The sequence below is a fragment of the Pseudonaja textilis genome, chromosome 4 (genome assembly GCF_049901715.1).
Source record: "Pseudonaja textilis isolate UNSWEBS1 chromosome 4, rPseTex1.2, whole genome shotgun sequence".
In the NCBI taxonomy this organism is placed as follows: Eukaryota; Metazoa; Chordata; class Lepidosauria; order Squamata; family Elapidae; genus Pseudonaja; species Pseudonaja textilis.
Genome location: NC_141993.1, coordinates 71,116,953 through 71,140,745, shown reverse-complemented (window position 1 = coordinate 71,140,745; position 23,793 = coordinate 71,116,953). Strand labels below are relative to the sequence as shown.

General features: G+C 33.9%; 1 protein-coding gene across 2 annotated transcripts in view; it reads right to left on the bottom strand.

Moving 5' to 3' along the window:
* Positions 1-23,793, bottom strand: part of RSRC1 (arginine and serine rich coiled-coil 1) — a 148,714-nt gene that overhangs the window by 58,637 nt on the left and 66,284 nt on the right. For both annotated transcript variants that reach the window (XM_026705857.2, XM_026705858.2), the window contains exon 6: positions 11,310-11,361. In XM_026705857.2, coding sequence (XP_026561642.1) covers positions 11,310-11,361 — 52 coding nt within the window. The remainder of the gene's footprint in view (positions 1-11,309; positions 11,362-23,793) is intronic.

Here is a 23,793-nt window from a genome sequence, read left to right as displayed (position 1 = left end):
AGATGAAGCATTATATTTAAAACTATATTCTTAAAGCTATAGTAGATTCTTATAATCTACGGTATAAACCTTCAGAGATAAATGCATTTTATCAGGAATGAAAATCTTCACTGACTTAAAATGAGAATAAAAATTATTACAATCTCATAATTTGGCTTGCAGCGTACATTAATCAGAAATCATAATAAATCCACATGCTCCTTAGACAGCACATTTGTCAAACAGTTTTGTAAGATAATGACATTGACAAATGGGTTCCAACTTAGAAGGGTCAATCATAAACTCATCAAATGCTTCATTTAATTTCTTAATTTGGACAAACACAATTTGTTTATGGGAAAGATATCAGGTGTTCATGAATGAATAATAGCTAGGAAACCAAACTCCATTAATCAGCTCATGATTACAGATGACTCCAAAACTGTTTATTCTAATTTCATTCATTTGGATTAAAGAAAATATGAGCAAATGAAACTATTTAGAAAAATGGCATACACTTTCCTATTTAATAAATTAGCAATAAATACTGTTTCAATAACTGTAATACAATTCAGTTTAATACTTTTTGTTAAATTGAGAAATTAGTACAGATTATTGATCATGAAAATATACAAACATAAACAAAAGTTGTGAAAACCATAATAGGGTAAACATGCATATTTCAAATATAAGTTCCAAATATTATTGAAAAGATTTCAGTAAAGCCATTGTAAAATATTTTGACCCAGAACTACTAGCTGGAGATCATTATGACACTATTAAATTGTGGTTTCCCAGTAACCAATTTTCTGGCTTAACACTTATAGGACATATGGACCCATTAAGAAAGATTTGAGAGTTGAGTGTTAAGGTTTACATTTTAATTCATACTCATTTCTCAATAAAAAATGTTTTAGAATATTTAAAGGCCATACCATATAAGCAAGTCGGGAGCCTGTTGATCTCCAGATGTGAAAGTCCTAACATTCTTAATTATTGGCTGTGTTTATTGAGATTGATCAGAGTTTGAATCCAACAACATCTGCAGGCTAACGTTACAGGAGTCCATAAATTATGTTTAGGCCCATTAACCAAATATTTCCAGCTGTCATCAAGAACACAATACTACTCCCTCTAAACACATGCAGTGTTTTACCTTTCTCATCCAACTAGTATAAACTAGCTTTTCTCATATCTTCTTTTGGTAATGGTTTTGCTATTAATATGTTTAATTTTGTGCCTCCTCTGGTTTTCATTTTTCTCTTGCTAGGACAATTGTATATTTTTCACCAAGTTAATACAGTCTTTTTGGAACTCTCTGAGAGTCATCTAGAAATATTAGCCTTTAGTTCACATCCTACAATGATACATCTTGTAGTTCTTTTTAATTTGTATATAAGTGTGTGGTTTTCATGTTACTTTTTGAGTATAATGCCCTATATTTTTAAGAACCTAAAAGCTTTTTGCTACTAACCATACCACCAGTTCATAACCTTTTGCTAAAATAATAAAGTCTTAAATATGGTGTGGTGGAGAGTCTGGTAATATTAAGAGAGAAGTCCATGAGTTTGTTTCCAAAAGGTTATATGTTGTTAACCATAGTAATAGAGATGAAGTCCTTTGCTTCATAATGAATCAAAATATGGAATGAAAAATTAATGTTTCTGCGGGGTTACATTATCATTTGCATGATGAACAACAAAGTCTTCCTTCCATCTATTGGTATCATTTCTGATATTTGTAGTGCTTGCTGTATAGTATCACATCTGTTCAGGAATAACAGGCTGGTAATTGCAGCATTTAGTCTAACACAATAAGAGGCTTGCTGATTTAGATTATTATGTACAAAATTGCCTAGTTTGACAGAGCTGATATCAAAGCATATTGACTAGGAAATTAAAATATCAATCAGCAAATCCTCAATTTGAATTTCACCACTCTTAACAATTTACTAGATAGACTTTCTGAGAGTATATCTATAACAAAGGGTTAATGATAGCATTAGCCTACCTTATAGAATATTATATAAAGTTGTTATAAGGATTACAGACGGTAAAAGCCATTTACCAAAAGTCTAAAAAGGAAAGTCATTTATCTTGGCTGACAAGAATGCTCAAAGACGGAAGTTGCTGCAGCAAATGAATGTCTTCCTAAAAGTGCTGCATAAACCCAAGAGATAGGTCTTTGCAATCACTAATATACCCACATAAGCTACCAGCATCTGCACAAAACACTTACTCTCCCACCCTTATTTTTTTATAGTCAGGCTTCTGTTCTTCAATTGGCAAACTCTTCCTCTTTCTTCTTAATAATCACCCATATCCTTGCCTGCATGTTATTCAGCCAACAGGCAAAAAATAAAAGAAAATAATAAATGATGACGCCACATACAACAGGCATCATATAAATACCATACATAGAATAGCCCAAAGCACATACTCTGCCAAAGAGAATTTCCCTAAGGATGGGCTCCAGCATGAGTCCAAAAGTTTGGAATATAAAACCTCTGGTCTTGCTGACCAACCCAGATTGGATCCTGCACATATACTCACTTTTGTTAATAATGAAGGGTACATAATATTTTGCATTTTCGTAGGCACAATATAATCAATCAGCTGTTACCTTCAATTCTACAGGCTATGAGAGCAGTCAAGAGACACCAGCAAGCCCCTTACTGCTACAAAACCCTAACTGACTATATACTTGAAAAGCATAGGCTAACTGATTTGGCTTGCTTCTTTAAAAATCTCACATAATTGAACCTGGTTCATTGTGACTTCATAAAGACATCCATGTAATCTTCTCTCTTTCAACTTCCAGAGTAGTCTGCATTCAAGTACTGGCCAGGGGTCTCTTATCCGAGTACTAATCACACCCAACATTTTGTTCCATGGATGGCCAGCTGCAGTTTCTAGAAAAATGCTTGTAACTTCATTGGAAAAAAAATGTGTTTTTAGCATGAAAAAGAGCCAAAAGAGTGCATTGGGATATCTGCAAGAAATGCCACTTGCCTACAAGCAAAAATTGGTAGGAATAGAAAATGAAGACACTCAAGTGCTCAAGTGTAGAATTCAAACAGACTAACAACTGCCACACTGAATCCTGGACTTCACAATTGTGATAAGACAAATAGACTGGATAGTGGGCACTGTAATATCTGAAGAAAGTAGAAGAGAAAAAAATGGAGATAAACACTGTAAACAACTGTGGCAAAAAGATGGCAGCAACAATGATGGTTGCCTTGGGTGCAATTCAAAAACATCTTGACAAAATCCCCATCAGTCAATTACAAAAGGCAGCTTTCCTTAGAACAGCTTACGTCCTGTGACAATACCTTTAATATCATTAAACAATGTCACCCTATCCCAGTCCTTGGGACGGACTTGATAGATGGACAAAAATGCCAAATCCAGTCTAAATATCTGGCTGACTGTGTGATCAACCATAGCAATTTGGTTGGTTATCTACCTGGTGTCAGCGTTCCAGGGAAAATTCATTCCTGTCAGTAACTCCAAGACACACGTCATCTCAAAGTACTTTTATTAGAACAGCACCTGGCACATACTGTGGAAGTCCAGAACTAAAACTTCCCGGCTTCTCCACAAAGTCTCAACCTACAAACCACCCCCTTTTTTCTCATCACTACATCACATGCACCAATCCTAAAGTAAGTTCTAATTCTTTCTGCGCAATACTTTGTAACCTTCAATTATCAAAATATTTTGTCTACTAAGCGCTACTCAATCAACAGCACCCCCCTCCCACTTTCTCCAACTATGGGGCAGTGATGTGGTAGCTGACACCTGGGACGGATGGAGTTATATGGATCATGAGTGGGGAGGAAATTTGTGTGGGGATGAGGTGGTGGCAGAAGAGGAGATTGCTAGTCTAAGACTGCCAAATGTTCCACAAATTATATATTTGCCCTCATAGGAGGGAAAAAAGATTCCTTTTCCCCCTAGCAAAGATTAGGGTGGGGTAAAAGAAGACACTGTATTTGGTATATGTGTCTGTATGTATAGGAGGCTTGGATGAAGATGATGCATGTGAGAAAACTGAGAGTGTGTGTTTTGTATACTTTGTTTGCTTATCCTCAAATGGTTATTGTATACATGAAAGGCTGTCCTGGCAATTAAAGCATTTTCAGCTACAAAAATTTTGCCTAATCCATTTCTTTTTTTATCCTTTCTCTTTCTGAAGAAAAAGGAAGACTTGATTGATTATTACCTTATGAGTCTCGACTCCTGATGAATGTATCTTTTCTTTTGTGTATACTGAGAGTATTTGCACCAAGACAAATTCCTTGTGTGTCCAATCACACTTGGCCAATAAAGTATTCTATACTATTCTATTCTATTCTATTCTATTCTATTCTATTATCTGGGTGGGCTCTTTATCATGACAAAGTTTATTTTCTTCATTTTCCAGGTACAAAATTGCTTCCCTTTAAAAAAAAACTCTTTTATTTTCCTCTCTCAGGACTGTTCTTCTGAAATCAGTACCTATTGCTTCTCATTTTTCATTCTAAGACTCTCTTCTTATCAAATAAGTCAGTGATTTCTACCACTTCTTCAAATTACACAAAAGAGAAAAAAAAGAAAAAGAAATGTTGAAAATGTTTGCTCTGTTAGTTGACTGCTTACGCTGAAGAACCAAAGTGAAGGTTCTTCTGCAGTCTTCTCCATAACTTCCTGTAGCCTAACTTGCAACGGTTTTTTTTTTACTCTTCTTTACAAATGGGAGAAAACAGATTTTTGCATATTAGTTATTTATTTCTTTGGGAACGAAGGAGGGAGCACCTTTTTTATTTATAGTTTTGAAAACAGATATTACTGGGTTTTTTTCCAGAGGTTATCAAGGAAGTAAAAAAGTTTAACAACTTTTAGGAAACAACATGAAAACTGTACAGCATAATCTTTTTTTACACTGTTACATTTTATTGCAGTGTAAATTAGTCCACCTACAGGTTCTTTCTATGTGGATTGGTTGGTTTCATGAGAAATGGTGGTACTAAGGAGAGTAGGCAGCAATCCAGCATATTTTATAGGCCACAGGCAGGAATTTACCATGGCCAGAGTTAAGGACATTGCAAACGGTGGGATATCTCTAAGTTCAGTGGGATGTGCAAGGACTATGCCTGGAAGGGCAGCAAGGAAATGGCACAAATAAAAGTAAGGGGATTCTTGGAATCTGTTCTAGGAAGTTGTATGTATGGCAGATAAGATACAAATGGACATTTAATCTTTATCACTAAACAAGTTTCCAGTTGCTAGGGAATCTTGGACAAAGAAGAACAGAAAATTCAAGAGATTTTACCTTATATATTAAGTGAAGACTGGAAGATAAAACATGCCTGGGGGATATAATCAATTAGGCAACATTTACTAAAATGAATCAAATGAGTTAATTAAAAGGTTCTTCAAATTCTCCACCTATGCTCTCCCCATACTTTTAAATACAATATTTTAGAATAATGAATTAGATTCTTGTTTGGCATTATTTACAAAACTTGGGAAATATAGTTATTATTTATTTATAAAATATAAAATGTATAGGCTGCCCATCTCACTTCAGGGTAACTCTAGGCAGCTTAACGAATTTGAAGTTAACAAGGTGAGTTACCTGTTCCTCATCTTTTCAAATTACATTAGATCACTTGAAAAAATTCTACATGTGTTGGAATATATAAATGTAGAAATTGTTCAAGTGATCTAATGTAAATTGAAAACATGATGCATAGGTAACTAATTGCCAGCACCGCTCCAGTTTTAGTACTCCAGCACCCCAAGATTTGGTAGCAAAATGGTACTTATAATTTCTTTTTTCATAGCTGCTCTCATCCTACTAAGTGAAAAAGAAAAGGGGAAGCTATTCTGCAAAATGTTCCTATTTTTATTCTTTAACTCCTCCTAAATATTTCAAAACAACCTTACCATCTCTTGTTTGTATTGTAAATTCTAGATGAATCATGGATGTGGATGTTTTATGTCATAAATAGTTTTAGCCTGACACATAAAGTTCAAAACCCATACTTTGCTGATACTTACAGGTAGCCTGTTGTTTTTGATGTAAACTTTTGCTTGTGTGTATGTGTATGTAATTTTGGATCAATGTGGTATGTGTGTGAGAGAGTGTGTGTTTGTGTGTGTTGAGAAAGAGACAGACAGACAGACTAGTTTACATCTGTAAACAGGGATGTACTAATTTTTTAAGCAGGTACCTTATTTTAAAACATATTTTTAATCAATATGGTTTCTGGGAGAATTACACACACACACACACACACACACACACACACACACACACAAATATGAGAACCTTGCATGTATATTTATTGGGAGAGAATATTCTAGAAAAGAAAGTTGCCAAATGTAGTTGACAATGTAGGAAATACATTTTAGTTTGACTAGAAAAGCTCTGAATTTGTCACTCTCTTCTAAGTGTGTTCTAATAGACCATGTTGTTTAGCATCAACTACACTCTGCTGTTATGATTTGATAAAGAAAACACAGGTTGAAGTATGTTTATAACTCTTAGATCGCTTTAATCACGGCTGGTCATTATAACTTGATTCCACAAGCCTAAGCTACTGCTGCTTTGTGTCACCTTAACCTCTTGCCAATTTGTCAAGGCACAAGACAAAAGCATGTAGAAAGGAATAACTTCTCAAATTAAACCATTTTGACTGCTTTTCTCTGAATTCTGCATCTCTCTTCATATATCTTGGAAATAAATTTGTTTTCAAGCTGAGTTCTTCCCTTATGTAGAGTTCTACCTGCCTGAATAACGGAGGGATTTTTTTCCTGTTATTTTTGTGGAAAGAAAAAAATAAGGAATCTGTGTGCTACAGGCATAACCACCAAGGAAATATTGAAATAATTACATTAGCAAACAAATTACTTAATCTGTTCATCAGCTAAGATACCAGGTTAGAAAACAAAAGACTCTGAACTCTAATCCTGCTTTAGGCATGAAAGCTGGCTAGCTAACTTTGGGCCAGACACTGTCTATGAGCCCAACCTGCCTCACAAGGTTGTTGTTGAGGGAAACACATTAGGAGAAAAAAGTATTAGATACGATTGTTGCTTTGAGTTATTTATAAAAAATATATAAATATAAAAAAATAATAAATAAGGAATTGTTAAGTCAGCTACTGTTGGGAATTGCCAGCTGGATGAGAAGGGATTAATCGGGGAATTAGCTTATGGGGCTTTATCTGTTTTCATTCCAAGAGAAGGCAAGCAACCTGGGGAGATTCCTCTATTACAGGCAGAATGCAATAAATTAGGGGTCCCCAGCCTATGGGGTCCCCAGCCAATGGGCCAGACTGTGGCCCATTGAAAACCAGGCCACATAAGCAGCAGGCAAGCCTGTGAGCTCACAAAGCTGCATTTGTGGAAGTGCTCAACCCTCTCCCACTCATGCCACCACTGTTGATCCTAAGAGCCAAAAAGGTTGGGGACTGCTACAATAAAATAGTTAGCTTGAACTCTAAACATGTGGTTCTGGTTGCTTGCACCAGACAGCTATATCCCAAATAGGCAAAATATTTATTTTCGGGAAGTCATTATATCTTAAAAAGGAAACAGGGGAGCTATATATAAACATGCAACAAACTCCACTCACACTAATGCTGTTCCCTAGTTGCATAATGAAATGTCTGCAAGCAAACAAGCAAGTTCAGAGAGCACCAAGAATGTCACAGTTCAACTCTAATCTATGACATTCTCTTCTAAGACATCCAAAATATATTGCCAATTTCTTGTTCCAGTCACTGGAAATTATAGGGAAGGTTTATAATCTCAATACATATACAAACTTTTAAATACAAACCAATGACTTGATAGAACATTATTAATATTATTAATATACATTTTATATTGCTATATTATTTTCGTAATGTAAATTACTGAAAGACGTGCATAAGCATATTGCACATGATCCATTTGTGGTAATTTTACCTTCCAAAGAAAACATAAGAGGTAGCCCTATGAATATAAATAGAGCTAATATTAAAAACAATACTGTAGAAATATAAGCAATCTCATACTATTCTTTTTTAAATTAATCATTTCTGATATATAATATTTAAATGGACATTTGTAATATTTCATTTCTTCCCAGCTGGCCTGAAAACTGGCTTTGCACAGTTACTAAGCACTGAGCTAAAAGACTCGTCTATTTAACTAAACAATTTTCATTAAAGAAACAAAAAAGGAAAGATCTGTAAAGTAATGAATGATCCTATTAGTTCCACCAGACTAAAATCATATATTCTATGTATGTGGTCTCCTCAGCCACATCTGTCATGAAACATCTTAGCCCCACAGACTGTATACCACTTATAAGACTGAACAAATACAGATTTATCACACTCTAATGAAATGTTGAAGAAAATCATAGAAAAAATATTCTGCATTTGCCACATCTAACATCAATATATTTATGTTTTACTATCCACTTCATTTACAGAGAATTTTTTTTAAATAATTGTGATGCACAGCTAAGTGAACAAACTGGCTATATAATCAGAACATAATGAGTTAAACAGCTAAATATTCAGATAAGCTGTCAAACAACTTCATTATATATAAAACATAAATAATTCTTCCATTAGTTTTTATCACATATTGCTAACGTCCTATTAACAACTCTATTTTGAAGTCTGCTTTAAGCCATCAACAATTCTTTCTTTAAAATATAGTATTTTGCATGTTTTTTTAGAAACAGGTTTGAAATGCAGATTCCACATGCAGATCAGTCATTTCAACTCGCGACTTTGAAAGCACACATCAATCAATTTCTGCAATTGTTCTTATAAGTTGAAAAGACTCTTTGCAGAGTAGAAAATTTTGGACACCATTTTTATATGATTAGCACAAACTAATTATTTGGAAATGTTCATATAAAATGTGTTTGTAAAGTATACATTTTAAAAATTCAATTAAAATATGGATTACTTAAATATGTATTTAAGTATTTGTATAATGCATATAAGTATATGTATTTTCTACTGGGATGAAGTATTTAATATTGTGAATACTGTCTTGTCAGTATTTGAGACAAGAAGGATATATTTAATGTACAAACAACCATGAAACCTTTTACTGTTCTCCATCATTCAATAATTAATGCTGGAAAAGAAATCACAGACACCCAAGTGGTTTGGCAACTGTAAGTGACAGAAGCTACGCTAAATCCTCTGTTTACACTGGGGATTAGTTGAGTAGACTATGAGCAGCAAAGAGAGCTGTCCATGGTCAAGGGAACCAGTTCCTTGTCTGCCTATAGGGCACAAGGACAAAACACGGTCCTGGTATGAAGTGACCCATAAACATATTCCAACGAAGAATTTATACAAAGCCAGTCTGCCTCACAGAAACTCCATATGACCATTAACTAGGCTGCAAGGCCTACCAGGAGGCCTAATTACAGGCCTACAGAGCCCAATAACAAAAGCTGAAGAGCTTTAGCCTAGGGATGATCTGCTTTATACTGACTTGAGAGAGTCCATATAGAGTGACAAAAAGAAAGAGGTTTAGCTTTAAAATTCTCCCAAGAGAGAGAGCATTGTAACTAAGCCTGGAAAGCCCACATGCAACATACTTTAGATAGGCTTAAACATACCACCCTCTCAGAATTAACATTCAGGAACTGCCTGCTTAACATCTGCTCAAATAGAGCACATTGATGTGATATTGTTAAATTGTATTAAAATAATGCAATACTTATTTATTCTAGTGAAAAAATAAGTAAATAAAGTCACTCAAATATATCATGATTAGTGATAAAGTGGGACCTCTTAAGGATATAAAATTATTTCCTTCCCAGATTATTTGGTTAGTTTCTGTAGCTGAATAAAGAAATATATAAATAAAATGAAAACTATGAAGTATATTAAAAAATGTTAAGAATGATGTAATCTGTACAAACATGTAATATAATTTATATAAAAGTCTTTTTGAAGGCAAAAGTGAAATATATAATGGCTACATAAATATATTTCAAAAGTCATTTTGAATCCAATATAAAGAGAAATATGAGATATAATATTGTTTATATATATAATACTTTAAAATATACTCTTAAAATAAAATTTTAAAATATATTACTATTAATAATACATTGCTATTAATAGATTCTCTGAGGTTCAAATGTTTTTGCTGATCTCTCCAAAGTACTAATAATAATTAATATAGTCAGTGTTATTTAAGAGTGCTCAATAACTGTATTGTATACCAAGAGAGAGAGAGAGAGAGAGAGAGAGAGAGAGAGAAACACACACACACCAGAGATTCAAGTTAATTTTTTATCATTAATGAAAATATGGTCTTTTAGCATCCTTCTGCATGAATGCTTTATTACAAATATACTTCATAAATAAAAATACAAATGAAAATTACAGCAATTTGATATAGTTAAAAAAGAACTTATAGAATAAATGTGGAAACATGGAAGTGAAAAGAGCAAAGTGTTAACTCCCAAAGCTTTAAAAAACACTGTGTATTGGTCATTTAATTATTAGGATGAATCCAAAAGCTATATTCCTTTTCAATATTTCAACAAACCTCTCACAAAAGGCTCCCCTGATTCTTTCTTTAAGATAATTTGATATCAGATGAAAATCTACTTCCATTTACATTGAAAGGAACAGCTTGAATAATTTTCATTTTGAATAGGGTATTTTAAAAATACATAAGTTTCATGTTTTTCCTGAAAATTGTCTAGAAGATGTTTGTTAACATGAAGCCATAGAAAAGGAAATAATATTATTTAAAATTTTATGACACTTATTTTCTAATCACATATTTTATTCCAGAATACGAATCTATAAATTCTAGTTTAAGGTTGTTGTTTTTAAATAGTATTAAGAGGTTTTGCAAGAATCTGAAATAATTTTAAAAATATGCATCTGATACAAATGGATAAAACTCATGGTATCTGTAATATTCTGAAAAACAGGATGTCTTAAACAATGATTTCATCATGAGATTTAAGTTAAAATGAATCTAAAATTAAAACAAAGATAGTCTTGACACTGGATGAAGCAAACAAAACTTTAGAATAAAATTAGAATTCAATAAAGCAAATAATGTATTGTGGATTTGACAAAGATGTTTACCTTGTACTAATTTTAGGATATTTTGGCACTGTCTTTTTTTTCAAATGAATTCTTATACCTGTCTAGATACTGTAAATGCAGTAATTAATCATATAATATACTAGGGTTGATTTATTAACTATATAACAATAACAAACATAAGTAATGTGGCTGTTGAAAATCTATCTTCTTTATTTTTTTAATTAATATTTTCACTGGCTTTACTTACCAGCAGCTTCAAGGACCAACTGTAATCTAGCTTTGGCTTGTTCAGCAGCAGACTGGGGAAAAAAGGAAACAAAACAGATAATAATATATTTGTGCAAAAATTAAATGTTCAAATCTGAGTAGATTGATGTCAACATATCTCATTTGTATTGTATTATGTATTAATAGGTGTATGTAATTCAGTAGTGTTCCACTTTATTCAGATTCTGGGGTCAGATTTTCTGACAATTTTTTTTGTTTCAGAATTTGAATTTCTTAAAATAATCTCCTAAAACGTAAAATAAAAAGAGACAGATTTTATCATGGACATGTTTTACATACACGAAATATAAATATGAATAAAAAAGGCAATTAAAGGCATTTAAAATATGCAAATAAATGAAATAATAAATTGTTTGAATTAGAGTTAAACAAAATGAAGCCATTTTCCTTATATAATCCAATAAGTACATCATCCATTTCAAATCATTCAAGAACATTCATGTCTAAAATATGAAAGTAACATAACATATAAACTAAATTAAATCATTTGTGATTTAAATTATTGTTATTATTTTATTTTTTATCATTTGTTTTGCTGTAACTATAGGTTTTGTTTATTAAGCCCATAAAAAAAACCAAATCTGTTTTGCATTACACTGTGACTACTCATTTATACTACAATAATAATATGTAATCAATTTTCCAGGTATTAACTGTCAAAGAAAAGTATTTTAAAAAAATAAGCCAAAGGTTGCAATGACAGTACCATTTAACTTAATAGAAACTGATAAAAACATAAATAAGTCAAGATATGATTATATTTTTGGGAAATGTAGTTTAAAACTTTGATCAGGCAAAATATGACAGCAAAGTACCTCATCAAAGTACTTTTTCCTCAAACAAAGAAGTAACTATGAGAAGTGTAATTTTAATATCAAAATATTTCTAATATTTCATACTGCACAAGAAATGTTGGAAGTCCATACATCATAGCAACTGAAGAAGCACATCAATACTTTTAAATACTGTATTTCATCTGCTTAATCTCTCCCACTGGTAATCCAGCAAATATATATACATATATATAACACATACATACATACATACATACATACATAAATACATACATACATACATACATACATACATACATACATAATGTACACACACACACACACACACACACTTACAGCAATCAATCTGGTCTCTTTTGACCCAGTGCATATTTTACACCTTCCTATAAGAATCCCTGAAGGATAGTACAGGTAATCCTCCACTTACAACTTTTGGTTAGTGACTGTTCATAGTTACAACTGCACTGAAAAAACTTATGACCATTTTTCATACCTAAAGCATCCCCAAGGTCACGTAATCAAAATCTGGACACTTGGTGACTGGCTCATATTTATGATATGTAATCATCTTTTGAGACCTTTTGACAAGCAAAGTCAATGGGGAAGCCAGATTCCCTTAACAACCAAGTTACTAACTTAACAACTGTAGTGATTCATTTAGCAATGGTGGCAAGGAAGGTGAAAAATGGGGGGAACCTCACTTAACTGTCTCGCTTAGCAACAGAATTTTTGATTTCAAGTGTAGTTGTAGTGAAGGACTATCTGTACTTGCCTTGGAAAAGGACTGAGACAGCATGTGTCCAGCCTGTACTACTCGTGCTGGCAGAGGAGGCAGCCCAATTATTTTGGCTGGCAGGATCCAGGAGGAGGGCCTTCTCTGTTGTTGCTCCTGCCCTCTGGAACATCTTGTCCCCATCTTGTGAGGTTGGCTCCAACCCTCTTTTTGTAAGGACCTAAAGATGTGGCTCAGCCATTTGGCTTGGGACCCCAGTGGGGGAACAGTGCAATGGAGATGGCTTATTGAGTAATAACAGTCCTACCTCCCCCCACTCCGCCCCGCCCTCCCCATGTGTTCTTGGTTTTAATGTCTGATTTTAACTTTTTATGTTTTTACATTTTACCCGTACATGTAACTAAGCTGTCCAGAGTTAAGATGGGTGGCCAATAAATGTTATAAACAAACAAACAAACATTCAACAAATTCTACATAAGAGGCTTTTACCTAGCTATTGTTAGACTAAAGACAAAACTTGCCTGAAATATTAATATATCCCACACCTAATTTATTTAATAACGAAGGCGGGGGGAATTCATGTGTGTGTGAGAATTCTAGCCCATTACAGACCTTTGTTTAAATTCTCCTCCCAACCTCAGGCTGCAGCACAATCATATTGTTTTAGGTATGGGCAAAGGAGAAAACAGGCACTCCACAATGGCGGGAAGTAATTAGGAGGCAAATAAAAGCCATAAAGAGTCAAACTGAATATATGGAAAGCATAGCCATGATCATGTAATTTTCCACTTAGTGACTGCTTTGTTTAGTAGTGGAGTGACTGGTTCCAATTAAGGTCATTAAAAAAGACCTTAAGATCTTCAATCCAGTAGAATCCTGTATATGCCCTACAGTATTCTGCTTTAGCTTTTCTAGGTCTTTTATTTTCTTAACTCCATATCCCTAACCCTAACATATTTACTGTCTTTAATTTTGTGATTCCCAATTCTTTGCTAAATCAGAATATGGTACGATGCTCTTATTTTTACATATAGTGGCCCAATTCTGTGCAGATAAACTATGAAGCCTATATGATCGATTTTATCATTGTAATTATCAATTCTAGCACCCATACAGATATTGTCTAAGATGATCTATCCCTAATCTGGTATTTCGGGTCTTCCAATGGTGCACTCATTGCTACAATAAGTGATTTCCATCCATAAGTGATTCCATTACTGCTGGTGTCCTCTGTTCTTCCTTTTTCCCTATCACCTGGGAAAACTATCTCCAGAAAGCAAAATCTTCATAATATGGCTGAAGTATGCTAATTTGAGCCTGATCATTTGTACCACAGATGATAAATCTGGACTGATTTTCTCAGTTTGATTTGATCTGTTTGTTTTCTCAGCATAAACCATAGCATTCTTCTACAAAACTAAAGTTCAAATGCATTGATTATCTTCTTATTCTGCCTATCCAAAGTCCAATTTCACTTCCATACCGTCTCATAGGGATTACCATGAAGTTGACCTAATAATTTTATATAGATTTCAACATACATTCTTATCCCCAACTCAAGTCATGTACATTTTAGTTACCTGGATTACAATCATTCATTCAGCGTCCATTCACAATTATGATAACACTTACAACTGGTGCTTGAATTTATGGCCATTGCAGGGCCCTCACATGATTGGAATCTGAGCTTTTGGCAATGCAATCTTTTGGCAATCTGGTCACACTTACAGCAGGTTGCCAAGCCCACCATGATCATGTGATCACCATTTGTAATCTTCCATGTCAGTTTTCTCATAAGGTCAACAGGGAAGCCAACAGGGAAAATTGCAACTGCTTCCTTTTTTCAGCATAGGGCACTGGTTCCTATGTCCTTCTTGGATTGGAAAGTCTTTCGTTCTAATCCTGGGAGGACAGGATAATTGACCACTGTGCCATGGAAAGGAAGCTTTCTCAGCTTTGTTTCTCGAGGGTAGCATGCTGCTTCCCCTCCTTGCCCTGGCTAGAAAATCTTTCTAACTTTCTAGCACATGGTGGTGGTCGGGAGTTTGCAAATTGGGCCGGAGAAAGGAATATGAGCCGGTTCTACAAACACTGAACAACTGACACAATGATTTAGTGATCATTCCTGGAAAGGTTGGGATAGCAGTCTTTGAGCGAGGCGGTCACATCAATAGCTCTCTTAACAATTGCAATGACATGACTATAATGGGCAGGCTTCATTATGGTCATAAATTGAGGACTATCTATAAAAATCATTAAACAAAATACATGGCTATTTACATTCATGTATGAAATAGTTTAACCGTTTCATTCTTATAAAACAATGAGCTTTGGTTAAAACAGGTTAACATCTCTGCTAAAAAAACCAGCAACATCAATTAAGAGGAAAAACACTCAAGAAGGAACCATCTGCAGCCAATACTATTTGTTGACTTATACATAGTTTATGAAGTTTAGAGTATTAAATTCAAATTGGCCCAATTTGTTCAGTATTCAGATTTTAAACATCCTTTGAAAGCCATTTTAAGGGCATTTCTTACCTGTTGGAGGAGAAAGTTGTATCAACAGATTCTGTTTAAGTAAAATCTCCATCATTCTAGCAACATTTTTTCAATCTAGAATTTAAGGATTCTTAATTATAGTTTTCATTCTAGATTTGTTTCAAATGAGCATAGACCAAACTCGTTCATTTCATTTATAATTAAGTTTATCATGATATTGTGGAATTTAATGATATTTGCATATCAAAATTATTTACATTGAAGCTAGTAGTATAAATTATGTAATATTCATTCATTTATACTGGTATTACTTATATGATAGTTATGTGATAGTGGTGTTGATTCAAATGACATGGACTGTCTTGGAAGCACGACAGAGCTATTCAAGAACTGCTGATAGATTTATTTGATGATTGCAATATTTTCATTTGAGTTAATTAAAGAATAAAAACGTGTATGTCTGCATGTGTAATGTTTGCATTTGAGACAGTTCTTAAGACTTAAAACCTCAATCTATACCACAAATTTCCAAATGTAAAAAAAGTGTTATTATTTAGTTGTATTGGTTGAAAATGCCTTTCAAAACAAAAACAAAAAATCTTCCAGCAATCCAGCTAGTATTTAATCAAACTTCTATTGGAATGTTTATGGAAGAAAATACATACTTAGAAAAAATAATTAAATTCTCTTAGTAAAATCCATTATTGTCCTCCATAAAATGTCTACACACACACACACACACACACACACACACACACACACACAATGAAATCAGCAACATTTTACACATTCTCATACTTCAGAGAGCGCTAACAGCATTTCACTAGTTGAAAGCACTTTATCTTCATGTCTCTATAAGGCAGGGTTGGTGCATAATATTGTAATTTATATTGCCTAAATGTTATTTTGAGAGCATTGCATCATTTCTCAAACTTCATGACCTTTACAATTTTCTAAACTTTTATTTCCCTCATTATTCTGAACAGATTTCATTACATATTTTGAATGTAAACAACCCTGAATAATGATGGGGATCCATTACGTATGTACAGCTCTGACAATTGTGCATGAAACCGAGATGGAAACCCAGTGCATTAATTTACCTCTCATCTTCAGTAACTGCACTCCCATAAAAAGTTTTATACTCAACTCACATAAATCATGGAGAAGAAAAATGAGAAAATCTGGTGGCTAACTCATCTTCTACCATTCTGCGAAAATGAAATTCACTGAAATACCTATCAAAACTGCAATCATAAAGAGATAATGTCTTCTTAGGTCTATCTGCACTTTCCGATTTAATTTCCTCCATGCCCTTGACATCCACAGATACCATTAAGATTAAGCGCATATAGTAACTGAACAGTTTTCAGATTTTGATATATGGGGCCTAGGCACTAAATGTAATATCATCATTTGAAAATTAATGCAATATTTCTTTTGTTAGTTTTTTGACCAGGAAAGCAGAATGAATACTTTGGTTTCTCTCAAGTAATTTCCCCATCAGAATGACATGCAATTATGAATAGCTATGCACCTGGTCAGAGGTCAGTCAAATTACTACATCATTTAATGAGTAGAGAGATCAAAATGGAGCACACTGTTGCTGCTGAGAGACGCCTTGCAGCCTGCTACATCAAATGTGATAGAATCATTAGAGTAATAAGCATGAAAATCTGTTTGCAGATTAACCTGTGGTTTCATGCTGCTTTCATCTAATGGGGCACTGTGGAAATCTTGTCAGCTTTTCATCAGCTATGATCAAATTACTGAAATTGCATACAAACCACTGGCACAATTGGAAACAATATCCACAAGTACAAGGTTTTTTATGTAGATGCCAAAGAAAATAACCATCTTTGTATTTTATAGTTTTATTTACTTCATCTGATCGTTGTGATAATCTGTGCTATAAACATCTATGTATGTGTGCAAATTGTAACATAATATCAGTCTAATTTATGAAACAAAAGTAGCCCTGAAAAATGAAAATATGCTATTCTTGATACTGCTAAACTAAATACTGTGAGAACAAAAAGATAATCTGATGATTGGAAACTATGTATTATTTGTTTTGAAAAATCAAAGTTTTATTTTAAAATAGAAACATTAAAGAAATCAATCTTTTTCATATTTCAACATCTGTTTTAAATAAATTTATCTAATACAAAAAGAAATGTAATTTTATACAAAATTTTAATAGATTTTCATTCTCTATTAAAACATGTTTCTGGTTTATTTTGCTATATTATGATAACATCTTTAGTAATTATATATTGCAAAATATTATATAAAACTCCCTGATGAATAAAATTAGAAATAAAGTATTTTAAAATTAGGACTGAAAACCTGTCTCATAATAAATAAATTTATTAAGTTAAAACATATTTCCATGTTGTAAAACAATAAGCACTCGTGATTTTGATAGAATGAAATAAATCATGCAGTAAATTATTATTATTAATAATAATAATAATAATAATTTGTCAAGCAAGTATTAGATAACAGGCATAAGTATAAACATGGTTATGAATACATGAAATGGATGCAAATAAAAAAAAGAAACAATAGGACAGAGACGATAGGCACGTTTGTGCGCTTATGCACACCCCCTACAGACCTCTTAGGAAAGGGGTGAGGTCAATAGTAGACAGTCTAAGGTTAAAGTTTTTGGGGTTTGGGGAAGAAACCAGAGTCAGGAAGAGTATTCCAGCCAATGACCATTCTGTTGCTGAAGTAATATTTCCTGTAATCAAGTTTGGTGTGGTTTACCTTGAATTTTTTATCTATTCTGTGCTCTTGTATTGATGTGGTTGAAGCTGAAGTATTCATTGACAGGTAGAACATTGCAGTAGACAATTTTATGAACTATACTTAGATCAGACCGAAGGCGATGTAGTTCTAGGTTGTCTAAATCTAAAATTTCAAGTCTGGTGGCATAAGGTATTCTGCTATGATTAGAGGAGTGGAGAACTCTTCTTGTGAAATATTTCTGGACTTTATCAACTGTATTAATATCAGATATGTAATGTGGGTTCCAGACTGCTGAGCTATATTCAAGTATTGGTCTAGCAAATGTTTTGTATGCTCTAGTTATAGTGTGATATTACTAGAGAAAAAGGATTACGTTAACAACTCTTAATGCCTTTTTGGCTATGTAATTACAGTGGGCTCTAGCACAGTGGTGGCTAAACTTTTGAGACTCCTGTGCCAGAAATTGTGTGTGCACGCTCACATGCCAGCACCCAGAAGGCAATGCACCCCCCATGTTCCCTGCACATGCACGTGCAATCCCCCTCGCTGCCCCCTTACCTGCACTGCGCCTCCCAGCTGATTTTTGGCCCATTTGCGGCCTTTTTCGGCCTCCCAGAGGCTTGAGGAAAGCTTCTGCAGTCTTTGCAGACCAAAAAATGGGCCTGTTTCATCACTTCCAGTATTTCTGAAAATATAGGAATGACAAAACGGGCCTATTTTTTGGTCTGCAAAAGCTTTCTTTAAGTCTTTGGGAGACCGAAAAAGCCCTCAAACAGGTTGAAAATCAGCTGAGGGATGTGTGCATGTACAGTGAGGTAAATTTGCCTGCGGCCTGCGTGCCAGCACAAATGGCTCTGCCACCAGTGGCATGCGTGCCATAGGTTCACCATCACGGCACTAGCACTTAGATCATTAGAGATGAGTACTCCAAGTTCCTTGACATAATTGAGGTCATCAACAAGATCTTGACTATTCAGCTTGTATTTTATTTTCTGATTTTTTTTGCCAATATATAAGACAAAGCATTTGTTTGTTGAGAGTTGAAGTTGCCATTTGTTTGACCATTCTGACACATAGTCGAGGTCTTTTTGAAGGATAGCAGTATTGTCAGTGGTGTTGAATAGCTTTACATCATCAGCGAAGAGAACCAAGTTGCTCCTGGTATGATCAAAGAGGTCATTTATGTAGAGTATGAAAAGAATTGGTCTTAGAACACTGCCTTGAGGGACACCACTGTTGACAGGTACAGAATTTCATAGGACACTCCCAATTTTGACCATTTGTTATCTATTTGACAGGAATGCATCTATCCAGTTATACAGGTGTCCAGAGATACCATAAGAATTAGTTTTAGTAGTTTGTCATATACCACTGAATCAAAGGCTTTACAGAAGTCTATGTAAATAGCGTCCATTGCTTTGTCCTAATCAAGTTGTGTAGTCCATAGGTTTTTGCAGTGTAGGAGTTGCAGATTACAGGATAGTTTTTTTCTGAAACCAAATTGTTTGTTAGAGAGTAGGTTGTTTGTCTCTAAGTTGAGGATAATGGATTAGTTAATAATTGATTCCATGATTTTACAAATGACCCAACATAAAGACATTGGTCTGTATTAAGTTAGCAATTAGACAGAAAGAATTTTTATCTATATATAATGAATACAGTACTATTTGATGAAGCTTTCACTGAAAATGTTAGTCAGAAAATGCAAACATGGACACTGATGATGAAAATGATGTGTCAAAACTATGTTATCAATGAGGTAGTTTAATAATATGGGTGACCTTTAATTCTGAAAACAATGCAAAGGAAGTCCACACAGCACCTTCACACCCTGAGATCAACCTGTCTCTAAACCTGATGGCTTTTTGGAGATCCCGAATGCATGACTACATTTCTGGGTTTGCAAGTCTTGAGTGTACATTTGATCTTGAGAATTAGTTCTATTGAAATATCTGTATCATATTTGTATTGATAGTTATTTTATCTTGGCTGAGAATTCTTTATTCATTTAGGGATCAATTTGTTTTGCTGTTTTTTTTTAAATTATTAATTGTTGTTAGCTATAAAATCAATTATAATATCAATTATGGTAGATGAAGCTCATATTAACTGCCAATTCAAGTTTACTGACAATTCTTCTGAAGTAAGTTATCGATGGTCATCAAATGATATTTGCAGTATGACCTTAATTGGGCCTTTGCACTTGCAAATGAACCTTAAATCGCATAAATAAACGTGACCATTTTCAAATTCTTCAAAGAAAACAAGGGAACTGACAGCAAGTATAGCAACTCACTATCCATTAAAACTCTTAACCACTTGCATCACAAAAACAAACCATCAGAAAGTTATATTTTCCTTGACTTAGTCATTTGTTTAGCAACTGTTCAAAGTTACAAAAGCACTGAAAAAAGTGACTTATAACCAGGCATCACACAATTGTCACAGCATCCATACAGATTTGATCAACATTTAGCTGTGATTTTAACATAGCAAAAGTTCATATTGGCAATTGGTATGTATTTAAGGCAATTGCAACATTCGGGGTCATATGATTGCAAGTTTCCCAGCAAGTGTCCAACAAGCAAAGTTAATAGTGGTAGCCAGATTTGCTTAACAACAGCAAGATTCATTTAACAACTGCAGCAATGTGATTAACAACCATAGCAAATAAGGTTGTAAAATCAGGCATAACTCAGCAACCCTTGGTGTGCACATGTGTTATCTTTCCTGCAGGAACTGTGTTGGTTGCTGATTTGCTTACAGGTGCAATTCAAGTGCCATTCGTCACCTTTAAAGCCCTTCATGGCTTGTGACCAGGTTATCTGAGGGACTGCCTCTTGCCAGTCACATCCACCCGACCCACTAGAGCAGGGAGGCAAGGAATGTCATGTGTCCTATCCCCTAAGGAGTTACATCTGGCGCGGCCTAGAAGAAAGGTCTTCTCTGTGGTGGCTTCCTCTCTTTGAAATATTAGAAATTAAGACTGCCCCCACTTTGACACTCAAGGCCCTGAAGACTTAGTTTTGCCAATGAGCTTGAGGAATAAAGAATGAGATGGAGCCTATCAAATGGCTTATTTGTCTGGGTGTTGTTTCAGGGTTGGGTGGGTGGGCCGGTTATCGTTTTCATTTTTTTCTATGCTGTGTTTTTATTGTTTGTAAACTGCCTAGAGTTACAGTGAGTGAGTAGGCAGCTATATAAATTTTGTAAATAAATAAACCGCCATGCTTAAAAACAAAAATTTGGGTCCCAGTTGTTGCCGTATATTGGAGGCTATCTGTGTAAGGTTTCATCATCCTAGCTGAATCTGAAATCTGAAATGTGTGCAAGTAGTAAAAGAAAGAGCATATTCATATGGTCAATAGAATACATTATGGAACAAATTTATCCTGAAAAAGAAAATAGAAAGTGTGTACTGAAAAAATTGTTTTTTATGGCTCTATGCATAAAATCAAAATATGTCCCATTTATCTCCTCTAAAGACAAGGGTTCCCTGCTTGAACTGGTAATAAGAAACTTTGGGCTACAAAATAAGATCAAATGTTAACAGCATGGAACACTTTTTTTTTTCAATATTCTATACTACTGCTCACATCTAATAGTCAGCATTTAATAATTTTTATTGAGAGAATTTGGTCTGCTAAATTTTTGGCTAGGCTTAAGTCTAGGAAGTCTTAAGAAAATATGTCAACTTATTTAGAAAATGCATAATGAAGAACAGTATCTATTTTAAATTAAATATAGGAAAATGTTTAATTCCCCCTATATTATAATGTACATGTTTTACACATGAACACTACTGATGGCAGTTGTACACCACTGCTAACAACTACATTTTTGCACCTTACAGAGATAACAAACACACTACAACATAAAATGCAGGGAGGTTTTGTACCAGTCACTAACAGAAATGTGCAATTTACCCAGTATGTCATTTTTTCTGATAACATATTAGTCCCTGAACAACAACAAAAAGAACAAAAACTTGTTGGAAAAGTATATTTATATTAAAAATATTTTCCTATTTTCTGAATCTTAATATCTTTGATTAATAGGTGCTGAAAATTCAATAGAAACTCTAATTGTCTCTTCTGGTATCAACAACATAGCTAAGCCTTTGGCCTGTCTCTCTTCTGTATATCAGAAATTGATCCATAATCATCAATTGAAAGCATCAGAGTAATATATACACTCACAAACCTCTAGAATATTGTGCCTAGATACACTTAGATTGCTTTAAATCACTTTGGAAGCCAATTTTGGTTAAAATGTGTATAATAATCTGTTTTCACTGCTGTAAAGTTTAGTTTTATTCATTCTTTTTGTGATTTTGGGGGGGGGGGGGGCATTTTCCATTTATTTTTCCATTATATCAAGTGTCAATTATTTTCATTTATTTATATATTTACTTGTCTGCCTATCTACCTATCCACCTAATTTATATGGGAATTTGAATGCTATCTATTTAGATATTTGTTCATAAAATATATCTTATATTTAGGATAAACAAAAACTACCAAAATATCTTTCCACACAGAATTTCAAATTTGCTATAAATTGCATTATTTCATGCACATCAGTTAATTTTCAGTAATGATAAGTTAACAAATTTTTAATTCATTATCACTTATAAACATTAGTGTTTATGATTCAGCAGCATTAAAGCCTTCAGAAAAGGTGAGGATGTTGTCATGGATGAATAGAAAACCTGAAGTTTTAAAGACAAAATTATAGTGGAACATAAGAAGTAAAAACATGGGAAAGTTCAGCATAGAGAAAGATAAAATGAATTTTAAATTTCAAAGGAAATTTAAAAGCAGCGATACAATATCCCTAAGTTCACAAGCTAGCAAAAGAATATTTGAGATCATCTAATGTAAATTAGAATCCTACATGGAAAAACAAATACCAGATGTTCCAGCTGGTTGTCAGAAAGGTCAAGGAATAAGAGATATTATTGCTAATGCTTGCTGGATAATTGAGAGAGTCAAAAGAACCCTGCATGTGGTTCAGTGAGTGATATAGAGGGTATAGAGGATGGCCTTGAGAGACAGATGGAAGATTCATCACTAAGGCAATAAGCAGATAAACATGATTTGAGCCCATACCCAAAAAGAGATTTATGAAAATTCCTTCCCCATCCCCTCACCTGGAGATTAAAGAGGAAGAAGAGGAAGCATATTCAAACTTGCCAGATTCTATTATAATATCTGTTCTTTAAAAAAATAGCTTTACAGTGTCTGTTTCTTGGTCTGGTTCACCTTATAGGGCTGACATTTATTGAAAAGTCTTCAACTGAAGTGATTGTGTTAAGTGGAATGTCCTTAAGAAAAAGGAAATCCAAGAACATCTCATTCATATGCTTGGTAACTGACTCATATTTATGATGGTTGCAGTGTCCCAGAGTCATGTGATCACCTTTTGACAAACAAAGTCAATAGGAAGCCAGATTCATTTAACATCCGTGTTACCAATTTAATAACTGCAATGATTCACTTAACAACTATGGCAAGGAAGATAGTAAAGTGGGGCAAAACTCATGTAACAAATGTCTCACTTAGCAAGAGAAATTTTGGACTCAATTGTGATCGTATGTCAAGGATTATTTGTGTATTCAACCTATATCAAATAAATTATATTGTCTACCATGAGTTACTT